Genomic DNA, 20,092 nt, shown 5'->3' with positions numbered 1-20,092 from the left:
ATGTGACTCCTGAGCACTTAAGACGTGGCCTGAGTTGAGATGTGCTCTAAACATGAAATACACACTGGATTTCCAAGACAGTATGAAGCACAAAGTAAATGGTCTCATCGGTAACCCTTTATATTGATTATATGTTGACATGGTAATATTCCAGACCTAGCGAATTAAACGTATATCAAAGTTGGGGCACCCAGCTGGTTCAGTCGGAGGAGCGTGAGACTCTTGATCTCAGGGTTGTGAGTTCAAGCCCTTCGCTGGGTGTGCACAATAACTAAATAAATAAAATCTTAAAAATATGTATGTGTACGTGTATATATATTAAAGTTAATTTCACCTGTTTCCTTTCACAATTTTTTTAAAGCTTTTATTTTTGGGGTGCCTGGGTGGCTCAGTCGGTTGAGGGTCTAACTCTTGATGTCAGCTCAGGTCATGATCCCAGGGTCATGGGATCAAGCCCCATGTCAGGCTCTACACTAAGCATGAAGCCTGCTTAAAGATATTCTCTCTCTCTCTCTCTCTCTCTCTCTCTCTCTCTCTTTCCCCCTCTGCCCCACTTGTGTGCTCTCTAAAATAAAAAATAAATGAAAAATAAAAATAAAAAGATTCTGGGGCACCTGGATGGCTCAGTTGGTTAAGTGTCCAACTCCTGATCTCGGCTCAGGTCATGATCTCACGGTTCGGGAGATCAAGCCCTTCACTAGGCTCTGCACTGACAACATGGAGCCTGCTTGGGATTCTCTCTCCCCCTCTCTCTCCTTCTCCCTCCCTTGCTCACGAGCTCACGTGCACACCTGTGCATGTGTGCGTGCTCTCTCCCTCTCAAAATAAACTTTAAAACAATGAAATGAAATGAAATTCAAATTAAAAAAAGATTTTAAGTAAGCTCTACACCCAACACGGGACTCAGACTTACAATCCCGAGATCAAGAGTCACATGCTCGGCTGATCGAGCCAGCCAGGCGCCCCTCTTTTTATATATATTTTTAACGCGGTTCTAGAAAACTTTAAGTTGCATATGTGGCTTGTGTTGTATTTCTACTGGACGGCACTGCTCTGGAACCTGAGCACATCGCAGCAATCGATGTCATCGAGAACAGCACCTGGAGGGCTGGAGGTGCTCGATAATGTCCGAGCAACGCGATACAGAAGAAATCAACGATGCCATGGAGGGGAGCTGTGGTAGAGCTGAAGAGTGTCCCCGGCTACTCCCTGGTGGTTGCCTCGCGCCCTCGGAGGAGGAGCCTGACACCCACTCCCTCGCACAGCTGCCGCCCCCACTCACCAGCGATGAGGGTGCTTTGCTGCCGAGCCTGCTCCAGCAGCAGCACGTGCTGCAGCAGGGAGGCATGCCCGTGGGGGCTGGTGTCACCCTCCAGCGCCACGCCCAGCAGGCAGCCGGGGATGGAGGATGTGCTCATGAACTTGCCCGTCAGCGCGCCACCCTGCCGCAGGGACTGGAGGGCCTGCCTCTCGGCCTCCTGCTGCGTTGACAGCTTCGGGGAGGCCTGGGGGAGGGAAAGAGAGACGGAAATGAAGGAGAGGCACATACCATGCCCAGTCCCGCCAACTTTGGATCGGCATCCCTCACCCACCCACCTCCCACCGCCCAACTCTGAGGAAGGCCATCTGATCTCCTTCGGGGCCTTGTGAGGACAAAAACCCCAGCTGGGGGCACCCAGGACCACAAACCCAGACACCAGAGGGAGGATGGGGCGTGTGCCTCACACTTACCGTGAGGTGCGAGTTGGTGACAGTGACTGTGGCCTGCAGCCCTAGGGAGATGTTGGGCAGAGAGGGAGACGTGTAGAGGCTGAACTGGTTGGGGGAGCTGTCCAGAGGGAGGGCCCGGTGCTGGGGGAGCATCTAGGGAGCAGTCGGGAGAGACAGGCATGAGAGCAGGCAAAGGGGGGGCCACCTGGGGCCGAGGGCTCTGAATGGTGCCTCGCTCCCCGCTCCCCACACCAAGCCCCACCTGGGCAGTACTGAGAGATCATAGTCCTTCAGAGACCCATGGGACAAATCCCACTTAGAGGCAACAGGTCCCTCTAGCCTGTCCACGTGGGCGGAGAGGTCCCTGCCGGGTACTCTCAGCAAGACAGACAGGAAGGAGCTGCCTTCCTTCTTCCAAGGGAAACAGAGCAGCTCTGGCCCGCCCGCCCAGCCCTCAGCAGGCCTGTACCTCAGTGGGGATGTTGGGGACTGAGCCAGTAAAGCCATTCTCAGCAATGGTGCTGTGGGAGCTGTTGGGAGAGCTGGGGCCGGAGCCTGGTGCGCTGTTACACACGGACGACACTATGGGAGAACTGGCTGTCACCTGGGCTTGCTCAGAGCCACCCCCCACTCCCAGGACCTCAGAACAGGAACAAAAGAGGAGGCCTTACCTCCAGGCCCAGCACCAGTGATCTCAACAGCTCTCTTCTTAAAGGTGCTAATGACTGTCCCATCCTTGCGACGCAGGAGGGGACTGCTTCTCCGCTCAGCCACCTTCTGCTTTAGCCTCGAACGCACTTTCAAGTTGGGTTCAGAGGCTAGGGAGAAGGTAGGCAGGGCTCAGATACAGCTACACAGATGCGCACACGCCTGCAGCCTGGCCCCTTCACACTCCCACCCCTACCTCCAAGGAGCCATACTCTGGGAGGCCAGGTTGGGCACTGCTCACCTGTTTTGCGGAGGGGGAAGTCATCGCGGCTGTCATAGGGCCCAAGCAAAGGCAGTTTGTAGGAGGGAGGCGTCCCAGGGGGGCCACTCTGGGGAGGGGAACTCTGGTCCAAAGAAGCATGGTGGGCTCCCCTGGGGGGTGTGGGGTGGGGATGGAAACAGACCTAGATTATTACCCAGCCAGCTGGGCCTGCCACCTAGTGGCAGTCACATTTAGGAAATACCCACTGCATAAAGGGACAGGAAGTGAATCTGGGGAGGGGAACAAGGAGGGAAGCCAGGGGTGGCAATCTCGTCTCCTGAGAGAGATCGCAGGGCCTGTATCTGGCTTCCGGCCAGGAGCCCCCTGCCATCCTGCAACTGGGCAGCCCCTGATGGGGGGGAGGGGGGGGACGCACCTCTGTGACCCATGCCCGCCCAGGGCCATTACCAGCATTTGGGATGCTGTGGGAGGGAATGGTTGAGGCTGCCTGGTGTGGGCTCCTTTGACTTCGACAAGAGGAATTCCTGGAGCCTCAGCTTCACCTCAGTGCTGGCGATGGCACCTGCAGGACAGGGCGCCGCTGACCTGGGTGCTCAGGGCCAGGAGCCCACAGCTTGGGGGCGGGGGGGGGGGGGGGGGGGCGGCAGGAGCGGGAGGCCCCAGGCCTTACTCTCTTTGCTCTTCTCCTTGTTTCGCAGGATGAGCAGCTGCTGCTCCAGCCGCTGCTTCTCCAGCTCTTCCTGCCGCTGCTGCTCCCGCTGCCGCTGCTGCTCCAGCTCCTGCTGCCTCTTGGCCGCCAGCATCTCCTGCTGCTGCTGCAGAGGCACAGGGAGGGGGCAGGGGGAAGGAGGGATGGGGTGAGCCAGGTCCGGGCGGGGGTCGGAGGTCTGGGCAGCCCCCCCGCGCCCCCCTCGCTCACCTTGAGGTGCTTCTGCAGCTGGACCTCATGCTGCCGCGTCAGGTGGTCGTGCTGTTTCTGGAACTCGGCGAACAGGAGCTGCTTCTGCAGCTGCTGCTGCTGCTTGAGCGCCAGGAGCTCCTGCTGCAGCTGCTGCTCCCTCAGTGAGGGGTCCACAGGGCCCGCCAGGGCACCCCGCAGCTCCGCGGGGCTGGGGCTGCCTCCACCCCCGCCCCCCATGGAGCTGGGCATGGCTCCCGGCAGCACCGGCTTCACCTCCACTGCAGGGAGAAGAGACAGGCGTCAGTGAGCCCGATCCTACCGCTACTAGGCCGTGGTAGCCATGCTGGGGGCCCAGAAAGCTCCCCGGCAGGCCCACTAGATCCAAGAGAATAGATGGCAGGCGGGGTGGGGGGTGGAGGCAGTCAAAGCCCTCTGCTCCACAGAATCAGTGTTCTTCCTTAATTGAGGTCCAAGCCATGAACTTCAATAAGAAAATACGCAAAAGCGTGAAGCACGGCACCAGGAAGATTGTGAGTGCTCAACGCGTAATAAATTGTCTTGTTAACACCACTGGGCATCTTACACGAGTTACCTTCCTAACGAGAAAGCCGGGCTTTAGAAAGGTTCAAGTACAGGGACACCTGGGTGGCTCAGTCGGTTAGGTTAAGCGCCTGACCCTTGATTTCAGCTCAGATCGTGATCCCGCCGTTCGTGAGATCAAGCCCCGACTCAAGCTCCACGCTGAGTGTGGAACCTGCTTGGGATTCTCCCTCTGTCTCTGTCTCCCCACCCCCCAAAATAAATAAATAAAGTTAAAAAGAGAAAGAAAATAGGTTGTTGTGTTTTTAAAAGTTTTTTTAATATTTATTTAGTTTTGAGAGAGAGAGAGAGAGAGACAGACACAGAGCATGAGCAGGGAAGGGTCAGAGAGAGAGGGAGACACAGAATCCGAAGCAGGCTCCAGGCTCGGAGCTGTCAGCACAGAGCCTGACGTGGGGCTCGAACTCACAAACTGTGAAATCGTGACCTGAGCCTAAGCTGGCCGCTCAACCAACCGAGCCACCCGGGCGCCCCGAAAGAAAAAAAGGTTTAAGTACATGACCAAACACACACAGCCAGGTGATCAAAGAACCAGAATGTGAATCCAAACCCTATGCTTTTAACCACTATCCTTCCCATGCCGCCTCCCCACCTCTCAGCATCACACATTCCCTGCCAAGAAACCTAAAGAAACTGAAGCACAGAGGCTGGTTCTAGAACTGATGGGGCTGGCAGCCAGGGCCCTTGGGAAACCCAGGAGAAGCCTGTGGGGACCCTCAGGACACCCGTACCCTTTCCCCTTTTCTCTGCCCCACACCCAGCTAGGGAAGATGGGGCCCAAGGGAGAGGCTGTAAGAATGGCGCGGGGGGGGGGGGGGGGGGGGGGGGGTTGGAGCAGGACTCAGGGAAAGGGGGTGCAGGGCTGCACCAAACCAGGGACAGGAGGGGGCTGGGAGTCAGACTCTGCTTCCTTTGCTGGATTATCTCCTTTCAACAGTTTTATTGTAATTACCCTGAAAATGCCGCTATATATAGAGTGAGCCAAACAGCAGCTGTGCCTGGGGGGAGGGGGAATGAGAGAATGGGCGGGCAGGAGCAGGGAGGAGGTGGGAGGAGGAGACAGGAAAGGAAAAGGAATCAGACAGGAAGAAGGGTAATGGCAAGGGGGGCGGAGGCTGGAGCTCAGGCAGAGATCTCAGAACTCTGGTCTCAGGGAGAACCCGCTGGGGAGGGGAAAGGGGTGGAGCGGTCTGCTGGGCCCCAAGACTTCGGGTCCAGGCCCCCATGCGGGCAATGGGCTGAGGGGGCCCCAGGGAGAGGCAAATGTTCCAATGGGCTTATGGGAAGCATGGGTCTCGACCTCTTGATCCCTGTACACTGTCCTCTGGTCACTGAATGTCACTCCCCACCACTGCCCCGTGGTTGCCAGGGCAACTGGGCAAACACCACACCAGCAGGGAGCCCCAAGCCCAACCCACACTCCACAGAGCCTCCAGCAGGAAGGGGAAGGCAGGCTACCCACTGCCTAGGAAGGAGGAAGTGAGAGAGGCAGGGCCGACCCACCTTGTTTCTTTTCCATTTCATTCTCCAAAGAAAGCCCTCACTTTTCTCACTCTAGCCCAGGGAGGCCACAGGGAGCTGGGAAGACCTTCCTGTGGCAAGGAAGGGCCTGGAGATGGAAGGACCCCAACATCTTGGTGGCTACCAGTGTCTCCTCCCCTCATAAGCAGGGGTCTGCCCAGGCCCCCATCATTGATCCTCATCGGGAGTGGAGAGGGAGCTGGGAGAGGACTAAGGGCTGAGCTAAGAGAGGCTTCTAGACCCTGTGCAACTCATGGGCCTGGATCTCTCCAGGGAACCCATACTGAATGAGTGTCACCCAGGCAGGGGCAAAGCCTGCTGAAGGCTAAGGCCCCGCTACCACCCTTATGCCTGAATATGGCCCCTGGGACCCAGTGGAGGTGGGGATGGGACGGTAAAGCCTGAGCAGAGCATCTCGGTCCCCACCAGCCCCTTCTCCGCCCAGCACTGCTAGGCACATTCCTCTGCGGTTTGCCCGCCAGCCACACTGACGACTCTGTGGCCACGAGGCCAGAGCCACATGTGCAGGAGTGGCCAGATGTGGCCAGGAGGGTGGGGTTCCATACACAGACACACACACACTCGCTCACTTTCCCTCCCAACCCACGTCCTGCCCCAGCACCGGGAGGAAGCGCCCTCGGAAAGGCCCTGCAAAGGGCTTTTCTGGAGGTGGCCGACCCCACCCAGGGTGCAAAGCAGGGTGACAGCAAGGAACCAGCAGCCAGCCTCAGGTCTCCCCAGTGCTAGAAGTGCTCAACAAAGCCCCAAGCCAGCTGGAGAGTTATCTATTCCTCAGTGAGGCTGGCTTGGCCCGTGGCACTCTGACCACTCAGCCAAGAGGAGGACAGGCTTCAACCTGCTGCTCCCGGCGGTGCTGGGGCTGCTGGGGCTGCAGGAGCCGGATGCCTGCCAGCCTGTCCGCCCAGGGAAGGGCAGGGGTCCAAGCACTCCTGGCTCCCAGCAGATAACCCTGCTAGGGATGGAACTACAGCCAGCAGTGCTGGCTTCCCTTGCAGGAGCCCTGCAGAGAGGGCACGGGCTCAGGCAAGGGGAATCTCCCACCAGGGCTCCCACGCAGCCACCGCCACAGCAGAGATGCTAGGCCCCAATGCAGTGGGAGCCACAGCCCCATTGGTATGCAGGTGGCAGGACGGCCAACGGGCTCCGGGAACAGCCTTGTTCCCATGCAAGCAGGAAGCACAGCCAACTAGAGAATGTTAACCTGCAGGCCTTGGGAGGGCCTTGACAAAATGCAGCGCCCCAGGGCTCTGCCGGGCCATAACCTGGCTCCATCTATGATGGAAGGGGTGACGGCTGGGCAGCTGGAGTCAGGGAAAGGATGTGGGGGAGGCACAGAACTTCCTGGATGAAGTCTGCTGGGCACAAAACCTAGAGCCCGGCTGGCCTTGCACCCCCTAGAGGATTTGTGCCCTCTGCCAGCTTGGCATGAGTGGAGCAGGTGGCAGTGGCTGCCATTAGAACCAAGCACCTGGCAGGAGAAATGGGTGTGTCAAGATAGGAGAAGGCTCTCGACCGCCTCCTGGTGGACCAAGAAAGTGGGAGGACGTTGGAAAGGGAAGAGAGGGGGGTGGGGTGGAATTTTCCCTAAGAGGAAAGGCTGGGAACTCTGGCTAGCAAAGAGCCCCCTGAAAGGCCAGGAGAGGGATCAGTTGGGAGGGCAAGGCCCTGGGTCCTTCCCCCAGCCCCCATGCCTCCTTCTGACAGAGAGCTGTAGAGAACAGAGTGGAAGCCAGACAGCCCACACAGTAATCTCTCCTACAGAGGGAAGCTAGAAGGGTCCAGGTCTACCCTGCTCCATACTCTACTCCTGAAGGACTCTGCCCCCTCTGCCTGGGAGTGGTGGCCTTAGGAAAAAGTGGCAATACCATCCTGTCCTCGGCCTTCTGCAAGACTGACTCACACTGCCTCCGTGGAGAAGCCCCAGCCCAGGTAGGTGAGTGGGCAGGGCTGCGTATTTCTAGCCATCCGAGTGGCCCCACGCATACCAGGCGCTGGCTCAGAAGGGGCCACCCTGCCTAGCTCACAGGCACACCTGGGCAGTGGCGAAATCTTAACAATGACACTTCTCTCCCATCCATCTGGGCCTCCCGCCTCTCCATGAACCCCAGCAGCCCAGTCGGGGCTCCCACGGCAGATGGTTCGGGCGGCGCAAGCAGAGATAGCCTGGCTCCTCAGGGGGAGATAGTACAGGTGCTGACGGGACAACTTCTGGGACGGCCACCAGCACAGCCTTAGACCAAAAGGAGTGTCCGGACAAAGAGGGACAGAGCGGGCAGGAGCTCTGGGACAGGAGGAGCAGGTTTTCGCGGTACTTTGGGAACAAGGGTTCAAAACGAAAAACAAATCTGGTTGCTCCAGGGCACGGCCAAGCTGTCCTCCTGCTCTAAGCATACTGCAAGCCATGCCCCAGCTCCAAGCCCTCAAATGGAGAAATCACCAACTCCAGAATACCTGTCACCCAAACCCTGGCAGCGGATAGATGGCACCTTTCATTCCCCCTGGAGAAGACGTAGATGGAAGGGGCCAGCACAGCGAGTGGACCCGTCCAACAGACCTAAAAAGCTTAACACTGGGTTCTAAAAAGACCCTGCTCCCAGGAGCCACCAGCCACAGAAGGCTAGGGGGGAAGGAAGGGACCCAGGGTACACAGAGTGTGAGAGAGGGGTGAGCTGAGCTGTTTGGGACAAACAGGACCAAAAAAAAAAAAAAAAAAAAAAGAATGAGGCCTCTGCAGATACTCCCTGGATCTAAGGAGCTACCCTATCAAAAGAGGGGAAGGGGGGAAAAAGGCCTTTGAGATCATTGTTTCGGCCCCCTCTTTTGCACAAACCTCTTAGGCCTCTGTGTAGAAGATTCCACCGGCTAAGTAGCAGGGAATCACACCCTCTGAACACTAACCTAAACAGCCTGGCTCCAACGCGGGGCATCCCGGGCCCTCCACACCCGCCAGCCTGGATAACTGGCCCCACTGGAGAGCAACGCGTGGGCGGCACCTTCCACCAGCACCCCGTACCCTCAAGAGCTCCCTCTCCACGCGGGGCAGTCAGCAGCTTCCTTAAATGGCCAATGACCTCGTTCTGTCCCTCCGGAGAATGGGAAAAGGGGTTTGTCCTTTCCTCGGCCTTTGGGAAGGAGGCAGGGAACAGCCTTTCACACTCCTCCCCGTGATGCCGATGACTCCTCCCCACCAAGGACGGTTTCCCAGGATCTATTTCTGTGCTCTTACGTGACTAGTGAGGCCAATTTAGGCTCAACAGGTTCTACCACAATTCAGACGGTATTTCCACATGTGCGAGCTGGGGAAGACTCTCACCTAGCAATCGTCACAGCTCCTCACGTAACGCAAGCAGACACATCACATAATGGTTAAGAGCCAGGGCTCTGGAGCAAGAGAATGCCAGGGTTCAAGTCAGGCTCCGCCACTTCCCAGGGCAAGGCACCGAGCACCTTCTCTGTGCTCCGTGCGGGCATCTGTGAAATGGGAGTAAGACTAGTACCTTCCCCCCAGAGCGCTTAGGCTCAGGGGAGGACACGCCGGGGAGCTTGGCGCTGTGCCCGGGAAGATCTCAGGAGATGCTAGTCAGGGCTGTTACTAATGGCTCCTGGTATCTGTTTCTATCCTCGACCCCTCTGGCAGTCTAGGTGAAGATTTCGGGACCACTTCTCAGAATGTTTCTAAAGTGCATGATACAAAATACTTAGCACTACGCCAAGCTCAGACCCCCGCCAGAGCGAGGCCTCAGCTCTCTCATTTCAGACTGCTGCAAGGTCACTCTGTGGTCCTGTCCCGATCAAAGCCCTGCCTGTGGGGCACAACATGAACTGGACCGGCCAGCGGCGAGAGATCCCAGAGCCAGAGAAGGAATCCTGAGAACGGCCTCCTCCCAACCACAGCACATCCAGGCTGTTTCTGCTGCTTTGCTACCTCCAAGAAGGGCCGCTCTGTCCTCTGCGGCTCAGCCCACGGCCGTGGCATCCCTCTGGTCCCTCAAAAGCATTGCTTAGCCCAGAGGAGCAAAGGTTTCGATCCCTGCTCTGGGGGTCCCGACTCCAAGCAGTCAGAAAGCCTTCTCTGGTATCTAACCTCACTCCACCGCAGGCTCCAACTGTCTCCCCAGTACCATCCCACATCTTCCTGGGCCCCTCTTCTGGAAAGGCAGAAGCAACGTGCAATTGACTTCAGAGACTCTCAGAATATCAGTGCAGGATGGGCTCGCAGATCAGCAACTCAACTTCCCAAAGTGACAGAGGACAGTGAGGCCACAGATCAAAGAGATCTGTCCAACATCATCTGGAAGGGAGGCAGGGGAGCTAAGGCTTAGCTCAGGTCTTCTGGCTCTCCATCTGCCTCCCACTAAAAAAGAAGAAAAAAACAAACAAACAAACAAACAAACAGGAGAAACCTTGAGGGCTGCTCCTGCATTTAATGAGAGATGGGGCAAGGAGCCAAACTTTGCATTAAGGATGCAGGGATCTAGATGGGGCACCCCGTTGGCCTCCAGAACACCAGAGTCCAGGAGCACCAGTGAGAAGGGGGCTGAGTGGTTGGAACCCCCAGAAATCTTGAGGCAGACCGGGCCTCTGATGGACCTTAAGCCTAGGGGGTGCAGAGAGTCCTGGTGCAACGCACGAGCATCTCTCACTGGTGAAGAGAGAGTTACTCGCTCATCTCAGACGGCTATCTGGAAGAGAAACAGACTCACTTCTCCCAGCCCCACCATTTCCAGGAAACACTGGGGCACCAAGCGAGAAGCATTTAAAAGGCGCATTAATCGCAAAGCCTGCAGCTGTTGCTGGGACTGCTCACTCCACACCTGGGGTGGACAGCAGGGGCCCCAGGGCAGGGGCTCTGCCTCCACTCCCCCTCCACCCCCCCCCCCCCCCGCCCGCCGCAAGTACAACGCAGCCCTGAGCATCCAGCGGGGTGCCCTGCCCACCTGGCCACTTGCCATAATCCTCCACCCCAGCTGGGGTTCACACACCTGCTGCCCAGCGTCTCAAGACACCCCCCCTCTGCAGACCGCCAGGCTGCCGGGGGCTGTGTTTGACTCTGACCGGGGCCACAGCCTTCCTCCCGGTTGCGGTCAACCCTTCTCCGAGGAGTCCCAGAGCCCACTGAGGGCTTCCGGGGATGCTGGTGACAACCACAGGCAGGCTGCCGGGCCCCACGACCCCGTCCACATGATTCCTGTCCACACAGCCCTTATTCCAAGCGTAGGCCGGGTCTACACACATCAGAACCATTTGACATGCGTCCCAAATCCTGGTTCCTGGGTTGCCCTACAGGATCCAAACCCTTCAGTGGGGGAGGGCAGGGGCAAAGCCTTGGAGCTCTGCATTTTAATATATTCCCTTGGTATTTTGGATACGACTGAAAGTTGGAGAACTACTTTTTCTCACCGTGTCCCCGGTCCGGCTGCACTCATTTCTGCTGCCAACCTGACAGCTGTTACAGCTGTGTGTGTGGACACAGTTAATCTGATTTCCTGTCTGGCAGCTGTGCAGCAGGGAAGGGACAGCTGAGGGTCTCAAAAACAAGAAGAGGTGATGAAGTCGGAGGGGCTGGGGGGGGGGGACGGGGGAGGGGAGGCTGTCTGAATGCGATGGAGTGTTCAACTTTGTTCCTGAGCCCGCTTCTCTCCTGAAATCCCTGCAGGGAGGGGGAGAGCTGACCAAGTGGCTCCCCACTACTCATAGAGAACAAAGTCTCCTCTCAGAAACCTCAGAAGTCCCCCCAAAGCCAGACTGGTCTCTACTCTCCAGGAACACAAACTGGAGAGGCACAAAGGCAGGTTGTGGATACATGCTGTGTATACAAAGAGCAACCAACTTAAAGGGGCAAGTTGGGGCTGAAACCTAGCCCACGCTCCAATTGCTAAGCCACGTGGCCTGGCGTGAAGATGTATCCACCTGGAAGAAGGGCCCCCTCTAAAAAAGGTGCACAAAGGAACGCTTGTGTGGGTTGGCCGCAGCCCTTCACAGAGACCTGAATCTGAATCCCAGCTGTCACTTACTCTGCGACCTTGGGCGAGTTCCTTAACCTCTCTGATCTTTCTCAATCGTACAACATGGCTAATAATATCTTCCTAAAAGAGACGAGGTAAGGAAAGCACCTGATACTCTTGTCACTTAGTGCATTATAATATTAGTTCCCTTCCCACCTGAGCCTCGCCCTTCCTACCTTCCCCGCACCCCTACACCTACACACCCACACACCCAGCCAAGCTGGGAATGGCCTGAAGAACGTGCATAAGAATATCCAGGGGAAACCCCAATACCAAACCCCAACCCCATGGCACTTCCCAGCATTCAGAGCATCCCTTCCTGGCACAGGCAGGATTCACACCCTCCCTCACTGGGTAAAGGAGATTCCTCTTCCATGCCTGCTCAGAAAATCCGGCACGATGCCCAAGCATCAGCTCTGTCCAGTCCAGGCCACAGGGGAATCCAGAGCCCACAGAAGGGTGACGGGGGATCCCCCAGAACCGCATCTTTGGGAATCCCACACAGGGGTGCAAGCTCCGAGGCTCCCCAAGCTGCAACCAGGCCTGAGTGAGGGGAGTGCCCACTGTGGGCTGGGCTGTTGTAGAGGGGCCAGGCAGAGACCGCACCCGTCAAGGAAGACCTCTGATGGCACCATTGGCAGCTGCAATCTGTGCCCCTCATCAAGCAGCAACAGCAAAGAGTGCCCTGCATCCCCCGGAAGCACCCCCTGCCAAGGCTCTGGCTCTCCCATGGGGGCAACTCACCGTATCTGTCTACTCACCCAGAGGGCCAAGCCCCAGAATAGAACCCAGGAATCCTGACGTCAGCTCTGGACGCCAGCCCTTCAAGCAACATTCATTCACCCATGTGCCAGGCACTGTGCTAAGTGACGGGGAACAAGACAGCCCACGGAGCGAAGGATAGCCCTAAAATAGGGTTCCCAAGATTTGCCACTGGAGTAGGCAGAGTCCAGGGTAGACAGCCACCCCGGAAAGTCCTCTTCCCCAATCCCTCGGGCTGGGGAGGCCTGGCGACACACACTGCCCAAGAAGCGTCCCTGGACACCTGCTTTTTTAGCCACAGGCTTTTGCATCCTGTCTGGAGACTGATCAAGAGATGGGGAGAGGAGGCGGGAGGGGGTGGGGGTGGGGGAACACCAGGCTGCCTGGGCCCTCATGGCCGTGTTTATCCGGGGTGGATTTTTTTTAACCCAAAGGTTAAAGCGTTTCTATTTGAAACATCTATTTACATTCCAGAGTCCAAAAAAAAAAAACAAGGCAGCCGAGCTCCAGGCCTATATCTGTCCCCAGCCGCGTCACAGACACAGCATCAGAGCTGCGCAGGGGGAACATTCTTAGCCCTCTCCCCGAGCCGCTGAGGTGACTCACACCTCCCTCCTGCCAGCATGGACCACACCACCGATCAGAAGGCTAGGCAGTGCGCGTGTGGCAGGGGCACAGGGATCTAGAGAGAGATGCTGGCAGGGGGTGGGGGGGGTCTATGCAAGGACAGGAGGCTCAGGGAAGGGATAAGAGTAGCAGGGTTCCAGCCCGCAAGGATTCTGAGGTCTAACTTGAAAGAAGGTAAGAGAACATGCTGAGGAGGAAACTTCAGGCCAACCGCCAGCTGCTGCTGGGAAGCAAGGGACAGCGGGGAGAAGGGCAGGATGGGTGGACCGATATGGCATCTGCCTGCAAGCAATGCTCTACACAGTCAGTCCTCTGCTCTCTAAGAGACCAGCTCGACTCCCAGGGGCTTCAGGCCGGGTCTTCAGTTAGAGCCGCTGGCTCAACCAGACCAGGGTTAGAGCGCTCCTGTGTTTATACTCCTTCCCAGTGTAGGTCCTCTGCACGGCCAGCCCCCAGGGTCATGCCCCCAACACAGGGGCCTGCGTGGGCACCCTGCAGGGCCGGTTCCCAGGGTTATGCCCCTTCCCTAAGAAACACTGCGGGCATCACTGCCCAGGCAGATGGCAGGCCTTATCCCAAAGATTTTCCAAAACTTCCCAAAACATTCATCCTCTCACGTATCCTAGTTCAGCTGCAACCTCATCCTTGGACAGCTTAGAGCCAAATCACAGGTACCCACGGAGGCACACAGCTCCCACCTTCCAATTCAAAGCCTGGGACCCACACCCACTATCCAAAGGCAAAGACTCCTGATACATATGCACACAGACACCCACACCCAAGCACCAAGGCACTGCCAGGAGGGGCCAAGCGGGCATGGGGCCAGCAGGCCCCTCCCTAGAAGAAGCATCTTGTGGTGCCGGCCTGGTGGGAAGGCTGTGCCAGAAAGGCCTCATGCTGCCAACAGGTTCCTGAGAGGAGGGAGGGAGTGGCCCAGCTCTGGGGGACCCCACCCCCCGGCAAGAGCCAAAAATGTCCCTACTGATAAAGTGGCAGTCCTAGGGGGTCCTCAAGCCCATAAGAATCAGAGTGACATGCCTTCGCCGTCATGAGATGGGATAAAATCAAGGCCAGACAGAAGGAGAGATGGGGAGCTAAGGAAGTCAAGACCCCCGACACCCCAAAGCTGCCAGCCTCTACCCAACCCTACCACAACTGCCTCGCGTCTGGGGAACTCCTGACTGGGGACTTGCAGAAGTCACTGCCCCCAAGAACTCAGTCACAGGAGCTGGGGTGGCCTTTACTCTTGTGAACACTCAGCAATGGCTCATGCCCCTGTCCAGACCTGGGGAGCAGGCCGCTGGGAGGCAGGTCACTGACCCACTTCCTCCCCTCTGACCACAGTGCCAACTAGGCCAGGATCCTCCAGTACTCCACAGCCCCCAGCAGCTTACGCCGACCCTGCCACCCTGCCGGAGGCCAAAGAGACTCCAGAATGCAGCAGAGTGCAGCTGGAGGGCACGGCGGGAAGGCAGGTTTGGGCCAGGGAGGGCAGGGGAGTCGACTTCAGTGAGCATGGCTCCCCTGACCACACATTCTCAACAAAGCCCTCCAAAAACATCTAAGCAGGACCCCATCGGGGCAATGCTCGGAGCCAGGTGCTCAGCCCCAGGGACAAGGATGCCCAATGGCAGAGGGCAGGCGGGGACAAGCAAAGCACTTACCTGCCACAGGGATGCCGTGTAGAGGGGTCCGAGGCAGGATTTCCAAGGATGGTTCCCGGCCTGACATCCCATCTGCTGAGAAACAGGATTCCGTCTCATAGATGGTCTGCAGCATCTCCACGAGCCCCTGAGCCTTGGGCACCAGCAGCATGCCAGGGAGGGGGCCGCCAGAGGCGGGAGGCGGCCAGAGGGAAGGTGGTCGGGCGGGGCCCTCACTGCTCAGGGGCTCCCCTAGGCCACTGCTGCTGGGACCCGTGCTGTGGGGAGGTGCCTCATCCGGCCCGGGCACTCCTGGCGGCAGGAGGAGCCAGGAGGCTCTGGAGCTACAGGCCCGGTTCTCCTCTAGAGGGGCATGGGACCACTGGCCTTTCCCCAGCTCCCAGGAGCCGGGGTATGGCTGGGCGCTCAGGGGACAGGAAGGGGAGCTCAGCAGGCAGGCGGGCTCTCTGTGTTCCCTCCCAGCCCTGGGTGACAGCTCTGGGCCTGGCTCCCTGCTCCTCCTTCCCGAATGAGCCGCCGGCAGCTGGCAGGAGACTGAAATAGCAGTTGGGGGAGGGCCCTGTCTATAAATAGGTGGAGCATGCTCAGGGAGCCGCCGGCCGGCTGCCAGGAGCCCGGGCCTGGCGGAGGCCCCATGGGGGGGGGGGGGGGGGGAGGCGCGTTCCACCCCAGGAGGAAGCGCCAGGCAGGGGGATGGGAACAGGGGAGGGCCTGCACTCAGGGCCAAGGCCACAGAAGCGGGTGGCCAGAGGCTGAGCTGGAGAAGGGCACAGGCCAGAGGACCCATGTGTTCAGGAGCCGCTCTGGCACTATTCTTGGCAGGCGAGGGGCTGGAGACCAAAAAGCCAGATTCCATCTCTATGTTCCCTCTCGCCATCAGAGCAGGTAAAGAAACCAGAAGGGTCTGGGAGAGGGTGGCAGACAGGGCCACCTGGCCTAACCTCACATCTTCCCTGGAGTCCTTCTAACAGCCAGATGGGAGTTGATTTAACTTCCGCCCTCCCTCGGAGCTGGAAGGTGCCTCCCCACCCCCTCAACCAGCAGGGAGACCCCTGAGCAGCAGCTAAATGGCAGCTCCCTCCTACCCACTAGGGGTGTCGCCTCCATGGGCTGCTCCACTTCCTTCCAGGGGGCAGGGAGAGTTCCTCGATAGGCCTTGCGGCATCCATGGAAGGGAGCGGGTGGGGGGGGCGGGGTGGGGGGCGGGGGCACCTGCCCACTCTGGGCACACGGAGCTCCTCCCTGGCTATGTACCAGGTGCGATGCTAACGGCAGCACATACATCACCTCGTTTACTCTGCACGATGACCTCAGGAGATAGGTGCAGATGGGGAAACTGAGGCAGAGATGAAGTCACTCACTCTAGGTCATACAGCTGCTTAAATGGTAAGGCCGGGATGTCTGAGGCTCCAGTCTGAGTGCTAACCACCACAGCCCACTGCCTCCTACACAAAGGAACACATGAAGCTGCCCCAGGGTTTCCATTCACAGGTACGATGACCCCCAGTACCCAGGGAGGAAGACACGTGAGGACAGAGCCCCTCTAAGAAGACTCCAGAGGCTGCCAGGATCCAGCCCTTCCTGACCGGCTCCAGGCCTGGCACGGCAGCCCATGCTCCTGGGGCCTTACTGGGACCTAGGGCTAGTGCACACGAGGACCTGTGACACCCGCCTACCCTGCTCACTGCTGGCTCGTCCCTTCTCCTCGGGTTATACCTCCCACTGGTACAGAGATCCCACTTGGCCCCCTGACCTCACTGGAGCCTTTTAATAGCCTGGTTATTCCTGGGTCTCGGTCCCCCTCCCCCTTCCTGATGTCACGGTTGCTATTTTGGAGCCCCCTCCTGGCCCCTCCTTGCCCCCAACTCCAGGCACAGAGCCAGGGACACCTGTCCTCTCCCTGGACTGGATGACCTCACCCTCCTGTCAGGAGCCCTGAAGGAGCTGGCCAACCAAGGACATGGTAGCCGTGGCTCCTGCAGCCCGGTATTCTAGCCAGCTTCTGCCAAGCAGGGATGACAGCAGAGGGGCCTCCTGCCCTCAGGTGGGGGACCATATAGACAGGGAGGTGGCAGAAATGGGCTTTCCCAGGCGCTAGACGAGCTGATCTTACACAATAAGACAGACACTGGGGTGGAGGGCGGGAAACAGGACCCGAACAAAGATCTGGAGCTTCAGCTTCTCTGCCGAGGCAGACTCTAAAAAAATGGTGATGCGGCAGTGCTCCCCGCAGGGGTTTGGCGTTGGCAGACATCTCAGGGTGGGTCTGGGGACCTCATTCACCACCTCCTGCCCCAACCTCATCCTGGCCAACCAGACTCTCTAAAGAGGAAGGGAAGCAAAGACCCAAAGTCCCCTCAGTGAGGGGATGGGCAGGAGACTCAAGGCAGCCCAGAGAGCCAGGGGCAGGAGCCCCTCCCAGCTCAGGACTCCACCCACCCACGCTGGGAGCAACCAGAAGGGCTGGCTAGCCCTGTCCTGGCTCTCTCTGCCTGCCCCAGGCACGGGAGAATATGGTCGGGGAGCCCTGTTCTGGAGGAAAGGAGGTCCTCAAAAGCAGAGCCCCCAGAACCTGGAGCAGCCAGAAACATAAGGAAAGAGAACTCCTTGCATGGGAAAGATAGGAGCACCCAGGAGACTGGGCAACCAGAGGTGGCCACAGCCTGGGGCTCGGGGCAGTTCCCAGCACTGTTAGGACTTCCTGTAACAGCACGAAGTGGGAAGCAAAGCGTCAGACAACCAGACAATCCTCAACGCACTTCCCAGAATCCTCCAGGGGAGCTGGAGACGAGGCCTGGGGTGAGAACAAGTGGCTTTTCTCCTTCTGAGATTCAGGTGATGCGATAAGGTCTTCCTCATGTCCAACCCTCAACGTTTCCCACTCTATAGCCCCTCTCCTCGTGGTTCATTTCCCTGTCTCCAGGCATCCAGCCCCCCCCATGTGTCATCCCACAAACCTCACAGAGCACCCACCAAGCCTAGGGTGCGTGAACGCCATTGGCAGCTGGCACCATCCCCTCCAGACCACAATGATCTCATTCCCTCCCTCAGAGGCCGGCCTCAGGCCTCCTAACCTTCCAAATCTAGAGGAGGGGAAGAGGCCATTGCTGGCTCCTTGAGTTCCTCCAGGCTCCCATTTCCTGGGCACAAAAGGTTGGGGTAGCGCCCTGACCTAAGAGAAGAAAGCAAATCTTACTCGTGCACAGTGAAAACCCGAGGGCTGGCTCAGGAGCACCCTGGATCGAGGGAGGGTACCAGGTGCCCTGCGGCCCTGGGGACATCAGGCCTGCCTGCCCTCCAGCTTTCTCCTGCCCTTTGAGCCCCCATCATGCTGGAGCCCGTCAGCCCCATGGCACCAGACAGAGCTGCCGTGTGCCAGGTTCCACGCTAGGTGCTGGCTGAAGCCTCCCATTTGAAACCAAGTCCCGGAAAAACGTGAACACCTACTTTGGCAGCTTTCACATCCCCTCAGGGTTGACCCTGCCATCCCATCTGAGCCTTCAATCCCTTTCGACTCATGAAGCAGGGAAGAGGAGGGCGGAGCAGATCCCAATCTACAGTAAGCACAGGTGTGCCAGGGGGCATCTAAGTAGAGAGTCCACTTCCCAGACCCCAGGCCCACGCCCATACTGACCCACTTTCTCCTTCTCGGGGCTGGGTGCCTGCCTCCCCTGATGGGGGGGGGGGGGGGGGGGCGTCAGAGGCAGAGCCTGGGCCCAAGGCTGGGAGGCAGGACGCTGAGGTTCCTGGCTCCACCCCACACCCATGCCCCAGTTTCTCTGGTCACCCGGAGGGGGCAGCTGCCTTCCCTCCCTCCTTCCTGGGAAAGGGAAGGAGAGAAAGTGTGGAGTGTGTTGGGAGGTGCTGGCCAGGCAGGTGTTGTCATGAAGCTTGTCTCCCCTCCCACGCTGGGGATAAGGAACCTGGCCGCCTCCTCCTGGGGCCCTGCCGCCATCCAGACTGGCTCCCACGGCGGGCCTCACTCTTGCCCTCCCTTCTGGGCAACAGCACAGAGGACGGGGCAGGGACCAGCGCAGGCCTCGGTCCCAGGTCCCAGGTGCCAGGGCATCTCCTCCAACCTGGCCTGTTTGAGCCCAGACAGGCGGCAGGTTCTGTCAGTCCTTCAACCCCACTGAGGGGAGCAGAAACGACCAGTTCCAGAAAAATAAAGAAAGCCTCGATCCTTGAGCCCCCTTTGGCTCGAAGAGAAGCCAGACACCAGGGAGTGGCCTCCTCAGGGAAGCAGGCGGCCCCATCAATGGCCTCTGCCTGTACTCCCAAGATGGCAAAAGAGGCAAATCAGGTCAAATGCTGGCATTCAGCCCAGCCCAGAGGTAAGTCAATCAGCTCCTACCCCCGGGGGAGGAGGGGTGAGCCCCAGAAGCAAACTGCTCCCTCTGCCTGCCGCCCCTCACCCAGGAGACTCTCTCCCACTAACTCGTTTGTTAGGAGGGCAGGGATGGACCATCTTCTATTTTCCTTCTGTGTCCCCTCCGTAGGCTGAGCTCAGGGTTGGGCACGCTGGGGATACTCAGCAAGCACTGGCCAAATAGGAAAGCTCCCACCCTGAGAGAGTGGAGGGAACCAAGGAACAGTGCTGTTCTGTGCCCTAAGGAGAGAGGAGGGAGTCTTCGGGGATTCAGGAGAGGGAGAGGGGTGCTCAGGGGCCAGGGCACCCAGGTCCCGGGCACTACCCGTTCTCATCATTCCTACCTCTGTCCCCAGCCCCAGGGCCCCACGCTCTTTCTGGGGCTCCCTTCAGAGTGTCCACGGGCCAAGTGGACACCCACCCGCCCAGCTACAGTTTCATTTTACTTCTGCGGAGCCAAAGGCACGTGCTTTCCAGGCCCGTGCGAGGCACAGGCACCAGGAGCCCCAGCCCAGATACCACTCTGAGCCCTGGGAACAGGAGACGCGGGGGCCCCTCAAAAAGGAAGAGCTGTGTGGAGGCCAGCCATCCCCCCCCCCCCCCCCCCCCCGCCCCAGAGCAGCTCTGCCTCCGCAAGGAGAGGCAGCCCCGGAGCCCCAGGAAAACTGGACGGGAAGAGCCTCCGGGCGACGATCCCCAGCTCTGAGGCCTCTCCACAGTCCTGAAATGTGGTTCCCAGTCTCTTGGCCCCCTCCTCCTCTAACTCCTTCCCAAACGTGAGAAGACAGCATCTCCCCCTGCTGGGGGGATCTGGAAAACCAGCCAGGAGGTGAGGCCAGCTCTCCAGGCCCCAGAGGCCCCTCCTGGCCAGGCTCAGCAGCCACTCCCAGGCTGCCTGCCTCCCTCGCTGGTGGACACCTCCATCTACCACCACACTCCTACCAGCCCTGGCAGAACCAGCTACCAGGGGAACCTGGGCCA

The 20,092-nt window shown here is 58.7% G+C and overlaps 1 protein-coding gene across 4 annotated transcripts in view; it reads right to left on the bottom strand.

Moving 5' to 3' along the window:
- Nucleotides 1-20,092, bottom strand: part of HDAC5 (histone deacetylase 5) — a 38,279-nt gene that overhangs the window by 10,236 nt on the left and 7,951 nt on the right. Inside the window, exons 3-12 of one of the 4 annotated variants that reach the window (XM_019434800.2) lie at nt 16,030-16,187; nt 14,743-14,814; nt 3,561-3,820; nt 3,312-3,456; nt 3,089-3,203; nt 2,660-2,790; nt 2,382-2,528; nt 2,180-2,292; nt 1,732-1,863; nt 1,283-1,505 (exon numbers count right to left, since the gene is read on the bottom strand). In XM_019434800.2, the coding sequence (XP_019290345.1) occupies nt 1,283-1,505; nt 1,732-1,863; nt 2,180-2,292; nt 2,382-2,528; nt 2,660-2,790; nt 3,089-3,203; nt 3,312-3,456; nt 3,561-3,820; nt 14,743-14,809 (1,333 nt within the window). In that variant the 5' untranslated portion in view covers nt 14,810-14,814; nt 16,030-16,187. Of the gene's footprint in view, nt 1-1,282; nt 1,506-1,731; nt 1,864-2,179; nt 2,293-2,381; nt 2,529-2,659; nt 2,791-3,088; nt 3,204-3,311; nt 3,457-3,560; nt 3,821-14,742; nt 14,818-16,029; nt 16,188-20,092 lie in introns of all 4 variants that reach the window. The other 3 variants (XM_019434798.2, XM_019434799.2, XM_019434801.2) reach the window with 3 other exon arrangements.

This window comes from Panthera pardus, unplaced genomic scaffold, assembly GCF_024362965.1.
Source record: "Panthera pardus isolate Hobbes unplaced genomic scaffold, ASM2436296v1 HiC_scaffold_3, whole genome shotgun sequence".
NCBI lineage: Eukaryota > Metazoa > Chordata > Mammalia > Carnivora > Felidae > Panthera > Panthera pardus.
This window is presented reverse-complemented; position numbering and strand designations above follow the sequence as displayed.